General features: G+C 41.5%; 1 protein-coding gene across 1 annotated transcript in view; it reads right to left on the bottom strand.

Annotated features, from left to right (window-relative positions):
• Window positions 1-8,558: 8,558 nt before the first annotated feature.
• NHS (NHS actin remodeling regulator) overlaps window positions 8,559-10,182 on the bottom strand; it is a 242,730-nt gene continuing 241,106 nt past the window's right edge. The window contains exon 9 of the mRNA XM_065741357.1: window positions 8,559-9,504. Coding sequence (XP_065597429.1) covers window positions 8,880-9,504 — 625 coding nt within the window. The 3' untranslated portion in view covers window positions 8,559-8,879. The remainder of the gene's footprint in view (window positions 9,505-10,182) is intronic.

Genomic DNA, 10,182 nt, shown 5'->3' with positions numbered 1-10,182 from the left:
GTTCTGCCCAGAGCAGTGGTGGGAGGAGGATGGATTCTGACAGCAGCTACCACAGGGCGTGGCCTTGTGGGCACATATGTGTTGGTGGCATCAACTGGGGAGACTGGGATGAAGTGTGGATGAAGCACAAGTGTGTAACTGAATTTTTCCTTGTGGAGAAAAATGGCACCCCTTGACATTCATCAATACTTGCTGAACATTGATGGAGACTGACCAGTGGATGTAAGTGGTGCTTTTCAGCTGTAGTGGCAGTGGGTCACCTTTGCTGGTGCAAATTGTTATGAGCATGGCACATAGGCTATTTTTCATCACTGGTGAAAAAGCATAGCTGATGACGATGACTGTTGAAAATGAGTATAGTATTGTAGCTGAGAATTTTCTTAATCAAATAGTGTTAATTGTGGTCTCTATCCGTTGTAATCTACGTGGAAGTAAATGGGAGGCATTACTTTCGGAGCGACCTATCTGTGTGTCAGCTAATCTGTGAGAAAGCACGTGTAAGAATTATTATTGTACAAAAGGAGTGTTTATAGACTTTACCTTATTTCCTCATAAGCGTTCGGAGAGAACCTGAAGTATTAGTCAATGCTTCCTTAATTCTTTTCTGTTCTTAGTAAGGTTTAAAAGCTTTTCTCTCTTTCATAGCAAGGTGGAAGACAAACATCCTCAAACTCCATCTTGTATGACACCAGTGTGGTACAGGCAGTTTCTTGTGCAACTGATTCTTCATCAGAACACATCAGTGTCTACTGCTGTTTCTTTTCACTTGTCTGTATGTACACTGATTTTTTCTTCATTTTCCCCGAAAAATTGAGGCAAGAGGAGAATGCATAAGTAACTAGGAGTCTATCTGTTTTAAAACTAGCTTTTTATCTTCTCTGTATTTTTTTCTGTGGAATCATTTTATAGATTTAATGATAGGGCAAGAATTTGTCTGGGAAGCAGTTCCTGAAAGGGGTGATTTTGGAATAAGCAGATCTTGGAAGGCCACAGAGGCTGAGCGGGGAACAGAAACACAGACCAAGAGGTAAAGGACCGGATACTGGGGATAGGGAAGTAGTCTCTGCTGTGGAGAGGAAGTAGTCAGGACAAGGATAAAGAAATGTTGAGATTGAAGGAAAAGATTGAAAAGGTTTATACAGATATTATTCCTGTATTCTTGTGGGGCAGTGGTATTTGTAAGAGCTTACAAGAGAGAGATTTGAGAAAGAAGTAAGGGGAGTCCAATCTTCAGGAAGTGAAACTGTATTAAAAGGAATTATTCATTACACTGGAGGCCATAACGTTTCAGTTTTGAGTTACACCATTCTGTTTTAGAAAGTTTTGTCCTGGTGATATGAAATGATAGACATTCCTCTGTGTTTCTCCAAATATCATTTCAGTGGCTTACTAAGCGGGTAGAAGGATGGATTGGAAAAGAAAACTCAAGGAAGTGGAGGCAGTCAGGATGTTGTTACAGGCAAAGGACACAGCTAATAGGATTGAATTCAGGAATGAGCAAACCTTATCTACAAAGCATTTATTTTCCTTAGGTCTGTTTTCACACGATCTTTCCTGGATTTAATCTGTTGGCCATGCTTTCTGGTACTTAGATTTTGATGTTCCTGGGTCCAGTAACTCTTACATTTATCTTTATTATCTGTTTGTGAAAGGTCCTCTTTTCAGGTTTGAAACGTGGTATTTTGTATTGTTGGATATTTCTAATGAAGAGTGAGGTTCTGAACTAACTCCAGTTACACGCTTGTCTTCGTAGGTCCTAGAACTTTTGTGCTTTGAGTTTACAAAAATAACAGGAATTACAGCCTAAATTTGTGTGATCAGGATCTGTCTGTTGGTTCAGCTGCCTTGGCAAAGTGAAATGGATTAAAACAGATCATGGGATTAGGATATTATGGTTTGGCGTCACTACTTACAGGGTATGGTCTATATTTTGTTCACTTTGCTTTGGATCTGCCTTTAAATTATCTGCCAGAACCAATAAAACAGTGGAAGTGTGGAACTCAAGAAAAGATTCCAGGTGATCCTTTTTTGAGGATGTGACATTCTTACATGGTAATATAACTGTTTGTTTTCATTACTTTTATGTGAAGAATTTCTGTAAGGGCTGTCCATCTGCTGCCTGGTAAGCTTTTAATGAACACCTAGAGGAGATGCTTTTAAAGGGAAGACATTAAAGGATGAACACGAGATACAAGTAATAACATCTTAGTCCTGTGCCAGCCTTATAAATATATAAGTAAATATGACCACTCAGGAACTGAGTGCTATGCTCCTACCGATTCTGAATGTCGTTTACTCATGGAAGTGCTTTTATCTGATGATTTCTTTTTCTGGCACTGGGAGCATATAATAGATCTAAGCCACCTGCTCCAGATTCGATGTGACTGGTTAAGAAAGTGGCCAAGCCACAGGTTCAGTAGTGTGAATTTCCACAGGAAAGTAATTAGATGATTGCTGTTTTGTGGATGTCATGTTTATTTGAGTAAAATAAAAAAGAAATAGCCTCGCACTAAATATTGCAAAACCATTACTATGAAACAAGGCTCCACTTCATTGTTACCATTGCCAAGGGGGCCAGTTTTTGTGTTTCACTGAGTACCTTGCTGCTAGGTGAACAGTGCTATAACATGAATGTACAGCCTGATCTGAGTGGTGAGTTATCAAGATATGGTTATTTCTGTGGCCTTTGTTATTCTTCTCCTGGGCCTGGGGGAGCAGTTCCTGCCTTTCCTCTGACCCTACAATGAATATGAAGGGAGCTGTAGAAGCAGTTGTTTGCTCACAGGGATGGTTTATGGTTTGCAAATATGTTGTGGAATAGCAATAGTGAGAAGTAGTTGTGTATTAGCTGGATAAAGTTCTGATTAAAAAAAAAAGTATCTAGAATGAGAGTGAATGAAAGCTCCCTTCTCATAATGTGTTCTGTTTTGTTTGCTGTTTTGCACATGTTTTTAATTCATCTTGGGAAAAATCAGAAAGCTGTCTTTCCTATACCTTTTATAGGATAAATTTGCTTTAACATTCACAGCAGTTTTCTGATTTTCCAACTCTGGGGAAGTTTAAGTAGCAGTGCAGGTAATTGAGTGGGAAAGACTGTGTTTAGCTGTTTACTTGTTTTGCTATCCTGACCTTGAGCCTATGTTGGAGGGTATGGATTCATTACAAATACGTTTTCTCTTTCAGGAATTATCCAGATGATAAGTTATGGAACCTTATCCATTCATAATGAGGTAATTAAAGGCAAGTAGCTCCAGTCAGTGGAGCTGCATAACTTGTGTTTAAGAAATTAAGAGAAGTGCAGAAGAATTCTTACGACCAATAACACTGGGCACTAGGAAAGTTTCAGGAGAATGCTATCAAGCTGGTAGTTAAAAACACAAGTGGGACAAGCTCGGTTGACAACCTGTTGGCCTGACTTTAATCCAGAATCAGAACACCTAATACATGCTTCTGTCACCAATGAAGAATTAAAGGAAAAAAATGTAAATAGCACAGTTCAAATAGCTTAATGGAAATCAGTGCTAGGCTTGCAGCCAGCACTTGGCTGCCCCGTTCCCCTGGAGCTGCCTGGTTAGAGGGATGGTCAGGTCAAGAGAAGGTTCCAGCTCCAAGAGGTGACAGAACTAATGGCATAGCACTTAGGAGATCAAATTCATAAAACTAAGTGACACTGCTAACTGGGGATGCCTGGTACGCCCATGATTGAAGATTGAGATCCAGAAAGCATTTGATTGTTGGAAGTCACATTTGAATGCCTAAAAGCCCCCATGTAAAATAACAGCTCCAAAACACCTGTGCGGGAGGCTGCCCAGTCCTGAAAGCTCTGTTGTCTTTTTATGTGTCTCCACCCATGAGGCTACTGCTGCCCCAGTGCAGGCATGCACTGTGTGTGTATCTCTGGGCCCAAATGGTTGTTGTCTAGCTTTTGTGCTCTTGGAAAGGCCTGGTCTTAGGGATTTGGTAGTGGGAGTGTTCCTCACTGCCAAGATGCACTCTCACAGACTGAATTTGAAACCAGTATAAAGCAGCAGTTGTGGCTATTGCTGTCCTTTACTAGAGTAGCACAGTGGTAAAAAGGTTGTGTGGGTAGCAGGAATCCAGCCTCACATGCTGCAGGGATGTGGAAAGCATCCTGGCACCAGCCCAGTGCTCCTTCTGTGCTGCCTTCCCGAAGTATAGTGCTGCTCTGGGCACAACAAAGAGCCAAGTGCCAGGAAAAGGCAGATCAAGAAGATGGATGGCTGTAATCCAGTGACCAGACCACTGGGGAAGCACTTGACTTCCCAGATAGCAGCATATGAGAGCACTGGGAGTACTCCCAAAAGCAGGCACCAGCATCACTACTTAAAAAGCATTCTGATGTTGAATCCTTTTGGATGTGGAAATGAAGATATTCCTCATATTTGCTAGTTCAAGGAGGATCTCATTTGACTTGGTACTTGAACTGAATTGCCAAGCCTCTGTAAACACCACAGGCAAGGCCTTGTGGTAGGTAGTTTTGTTGCGGGGGTACGTATGTGTGTGTTTGAATTGCACTCTGCAGAGAAAGTACCAACATTTTAACTGCAGCATCTATGTTATAACACCCATGTGCTTTATAATCTTCCAAACAAAACTCAGCCCCTTCACGCTCTTTAGTCTTCCCACACACGTCCACTGGACAGCATGGTGGGATGCTCTGCTGAGCCAGAAGGTGCAACCTGAGAAGAGCTTGTGTATGCAATAGTACCTATAGCATCTGGTTTGTATTGTCACTGGATGGGCTTGACTGTGGTATTCTACGTACACAGAACCAAAGGTATGTGCTGAAGCCTGGATTTTGCAAAGACAGAAGTCACTGACTTCACATACATAAAAAAAAAAAAGCAGTGGTTGTATTTTATGAACTCTAGCTTTTAATTTTCTTCCCATTGAGCATAAAAAAATAGACAAGCGTACAGCAAGCAGGTAGGAAACAGATTGTGCCTGCCTCTGTGGGCTAAGTTTTTCCTACAGTTCTTGCTTATCTGTATTTCTGGATTGGAAGAGGTGCATAATACATCAACGGATGATTGACGTAACCATTTAATACTTGACCATCTGGTTAAAGCAAATATTACATAAGCCAATTCCCACTTGGAGAATACTGTAGTACCACGCCACCATGGGGAAATCTTCCTATCTTTGCAAGACATGTTTTCAGATAGCTCAGCTGCGTTCCCCAAGGCTGATTTTTTCCACACTGAGGCACTGGAACCCTGTCTTTCAGCTTTTTTTTTTTGAACACGTGCATTTTTTTTAAGAACTCGAGTACAGGGTTGAAAAGCTACTGGCAGAATGACAGATGAAACAAAAGTGTCTTCCCTTCACCTGCAGGCATGCAATTTTAGAGCATTTAGAGCACCTAACTTCCAGCCCAGACTTCTCAGTCTCCCAGGAACCAAACAGGCTTAACTTTAAGGGAAGACAAAGATTAAATACTTTGCAGCGCTGAATGGCCCGAGACTTCTGGAAATACCACACTTGTTGTTGAGTAGATTAGACTTCACGTTTCATGACAAGTAAGGAGGAGGTGAGATTTAATAGCAGTCACGTTTATTTGCAGTTTCTATACACACTTTCTAGGTAATCAAACTTTTCCGACACATTTTATTGAGAGGGGTTCACAATGAAACTGTCACCGTTTTTACTAAAAATAAATACAAGACTTAAAGTGTTGCACAGCTCTAAAATATACAAAGGCTTGGATTTAATGTAAACTTTGAAAACATTTTACAAAAGAAACCATCTTTGCAACAATTTAAAAAGTTCCTATTTACAAATATTACAAAAATACAAAATGGATGCAAGTCCATAAACCATTGTCTTTTCTGCCAGCATGAACTGGTGCTAGTACCAAAATAGTTACACTGTAACCTTCTTAATTTTTTATTTTTATTTTATTTTAATTCTTTAAGTCATAACCTACAGTATTTCTCTATATCTGCCACCACTGCAGCAAATGCACTCCATCACTGACCTTTGGCAAAAGCACATATATGCTTTATTTGCTACAACTATTCCATCTCCTCTACGCTGCCACAAGAAAAAAAGGAAAAGGGGTAAATGTTAGTTTTCAGAACATACAGCCGTGTAACTTCCTCAACATCAGTGCAAACAACAGAACATGGTTTGAAATGATGGTTCACTGGTTGCCTAATGCATGTGCTGTACCCTGTCTCAAGATATACGATGTTCCCCTCTACAGCTTGTCCTCTGGTCTTACTGTTCTCTGACCACGTTGCATGTGAAGTACTGCCTCACAATTCAAGTCTGTCAGTGTCTGCATATTGTGGCATCTATGAAATTGTTGGTAATAAAAAGCGGTACCACCAACGTCAGTTCAGCTGTATTCTCTTTACAGGTTTGAATGACTCTTTAATCATATGTAATGTCTTTATGGACAAATGTGTTTATAAAGGTGCTCCGGGTAAAACTTGTATGGAAAAAGAGTTCAGATGACAAAACTAAGGCTTTTCTCCCATATCTAAGCTTCCTCATGTTTTCTGAAACGTGTTTTGTTATATGCTACACAATTCCTTAGAACATTCGCTCCTTTTACTTGCATTTCTGCTCCTTTTCTTAACTAAGCTACTAATAAGAGTAGCCATTTATTTCCAGAACCTAACTCCACCTGCCCTTACTACAACTGATTCAGACTTCCCACTATTGAAGCCCCTTAGCTGATATACCACCCCTCTTCTTGACACACATACCACGTGCATAGTGACTCCACCTCGCATACTGCACACAAGCAGACGACACAGGAGGATGGCAGGATACCCTGAATTACATATTTTGTAGTGCATGCGAGACAAAATGAGACATAAACCTTATGGGGAATGCCTCTGAGGATTTGTTAAACCCCTCTGACTTGCTTGAACTGTTTTAAAATCGTAAGAACCTTCCTCTTCAAAACACAGTCGGCCTGCTTTCAGAACTCTTAGTTTTATGCACTACATGATTAAAAGCAAAAAAAAAAAAAAAAAAAAAAAAAGAAAAAGAAAAAACAAAAGGAAAAACCCATTTCACACATCCCGCTTCCCTACCATTTCCTTATGCTTAAAGCCAGCTTTGATTCATTTTTTTTTAGGATCCAACTATTCTTTTTCTGCTGTCCTGTTCAATCTGTCTTACTGCGTACCACCTTTCTTCTTGCGCTATTTCTGTGCACTAACATCCCTTCTATTCCTCTACTCCCAAGCATATCCTACAGCAAACAACACCAACTGCACCAATTTTGGACAGAGAGGGCCTTGTTCTCTGAGCAGCATGGTTGGGCTACGCTGTGAAAACAGTGGTGGCCCAAAGGAGAATCAGACCAACAACTGGTTTTATTTCATTTACAAAGAAAAAGTATAAAGCAACTTGTGGGCTGAGCTTAGAAGTACGCATCCTTTCAGTTTTAAGACAAGAAAATTCAAGTAACTTCAAGTAATTAAGCTTTTATTTCCCTGCCTTCATTTGTATCAAAGCAGTTGCTTTGATTTGTCTCCTCTCCCAGCCCGTCCCAGTCCCCCACCCTGCTGCACGGCTCTGGTGAACCCAGGCGAAACCCAAACGTCTGCGGCTGGCACAAGAAACCAGAGCTTTCCCCTTTGCGGTTTCGCAACGAATATAAATAATGCATACACGTACCTATTTCCCAGCTACATTTTCACAGTGTCATTTTGGTAAATATTTAGGTAGCATGAATCTCATCAGCACAAAGAGAAAGCTTCACTGAAAATCATCGCAGATATTTACTGATAAATTGAAAGCGCTTGTTGCATGCTTATCGTTTATTTGTTTCCCTTAAGAGCCACAAACTAATCATGTTTAAAGATTATCGTTACCAGGTTATGACTGTGTTATGTATCCCAATAGCCTAATAGGAATATGAATACTATTTCCTTGCGTCTATTCTTGCTAAAGCAGTCCCTGTTGGCACAAAGGCCCGGGGGCACCGTCAGATGGGACCGCATGGGACTTTGTGTTAGGAATGACTTTGTTCTGTCAGAAGCACGCCTATCTTCCCAACCGATGGTCGTGCTACAACTCACAGATACACTTCTCAGTTAGCTTGTTGGAGCTATGCTAGAAAGACAAATGGTTACTTCAATCCCATCTCGGTCAGCTGGTACGGTTCGTTAGCTGAGGTGGAGAATTCCTTTCGACTGCTGAATGTCTTCTTTGAGGCTTATGGCACCGAAAGTGGTTATTGGTGGCCACATGAACTTATGTTTGATATGAAAATGGTATTCACAGAATACAGTTATTACATTTGACTCCTTTTGTCTTCTATAAACATAAAGTTGTTATGCAGGAAGTTGTTTGCCACATGTCCACTTTTTGATAGTTCTATTTACAAATTCTTATCAAAAATATGGTATTTACATATGTTTTGTTAATTTCTTCTAAATTTTGTTTCAGCTCATTTTAGTGTAGAAAAATACCAATCCTCGAGAGCATTTGCTTTTTTATTTTTCTCTCTAGGGAAGCACTACAATGAGGAATCTGTTTCTAGATGGGCAGCTTCTGGGAAAAAATAAAAATAAAAAATAAAAAACCAACACAAAAAGTCACTTTGAACTCTATGAAAAGTGTATACCCTTGAAATATACAGTGATGACAGAAATGAGTGGGATAAACCAAATGAAGCTAAAGGAAAACAGAATAGACATACCCTATCCTTCTACGTTTAGAAAATGTATGGTCATAAATAGCTACAGCCGTAGTCCTCTGTTTCCCCAACGTCCTATGAACACAAACACATCGAAGCATTGATATTGCCCTGCAATTATTGTTTTGACTGCTACAGCATTGGCCTCTTCTATTCACATCCTTACGCAGCTCGCATGGTGTCAGCAGTCCCTGGCAGCCTATGTTGAGCTCTGAGAAGAGCGGTCATCGTGGGGGCTGCCATCTGAGTTCTCAGTTTCTCCCTCTGAGATGGCCTGCATTGGCGTGTTGTACAGCCGGCAGCGCACGCTGTACCGGCTGCTGCTGGCGGCCGGTGGTGCCCGCGAGCGCCCCACTCGTGAAGATGCTGACATGGGAAAGCTCTTGGAGGAGAAGCCTTCTGTGTTGACCCTCGGCGAGCAGGGGGACAACGGGGATGATGCATCGGGGCTTGTCACCGGGGGACACTCATCCTGGCTTTGGGAAGCATCTGCTGTCAGCTCTCCAGGAGACTTGGGCAGAATAGGGCTTTTCAGGATTTCCGTGGCAGACATCCTGTAGCTAGAATCAGACCGACTGCCCTTTTTAAGGAGCAGTAGTTTAAACTCCTCGTTAGATGTGTTGGACTTCTTGGCATTCCTGTATATCAGCCCGGGGGACCTCTGACTGCTTATGGGGGCACCTGCGCTGCTGGCAGGTGACGTGCTGCTGGCGGGCAGTGTGCTGCTGGCGGGCGGCTGGTTGCTAGTCCCAGAAGAAGCTCTCAGTCTGTTCCTCACAGACAGATCTCCAGAGTCCTTTCTCCCAAGAACTTTCCTTTTTGATCTGTAAAAATACAAAGAAGCGCTCTTTCATATGCTATCTTTGTAGAACAACGTCTCCCACTAGTCTGGAGTTACACTGATTCACCATGCTTTCAAGCAAACTAGGTCTCTCTTAATCCCTCTGCCAAATATCAGAGGCTGTCAGTGACTGACAGCACTTTGAGGCATAATAGCTCTTGTGCAAGGAATGAAGCACTGTGTCACATTCTCTCTCGATCTTACCTGGCTCTTTTAAAACAATCTTTTATGCACAATCTGCTGTTTTTATGTAAAGACACGATGCTTACAAGTCCCAGGCTAGCCAGATAATCATCGTAACTGAGTCACTATTAAAAAACTTTCATCTGTGATCACAAATTTCAACTGAATGCAAAACACCCTAAATTTGAAGAGATGCCTCCTCTTCATCAATGCCCAGGCACTGGGTTGCCAGAATGTGATACAGAACATGGAAGCATAATGGCATGTGAAATATTGCCTATAAAATCCAGCAGCAGCAAGCCCTAAATGGGACTCAGTCAGAAACACGACTGGATGGCAAAGCCTGGGTGGCGAGGGACACCTCCACTATCACCTGGTTTCTCCAAGGGCCAGAGTGATTCATCTTCTGTGTAAAGTCTGAGTCTAGATTATGATTATTATACCATGTGTCAATTATTAAGAATTTGACCCAATCTGA

Source organism: Cyrtonyx montezumae, unplaced genomic scaffold, assembly GCF_038088225.1.
Source record: "Cyrtonyx montezumae isolate F1298 unplaced genomic scaffold, pur_monq_1.0 scaffold_3, whole genome shotgun sequence".
Classification (NCBI taxonomy): Eukaryota; Metazoa; Chordata; class Aves; order Galliformes; family Odontophoridae; genus Cyrtonyx; species Cyrtonyx montezumae.
Note: the sequence above shows the minus strand (reverse complement) of the source record. Positions and strands in the feature narration are given on the sequence as shown.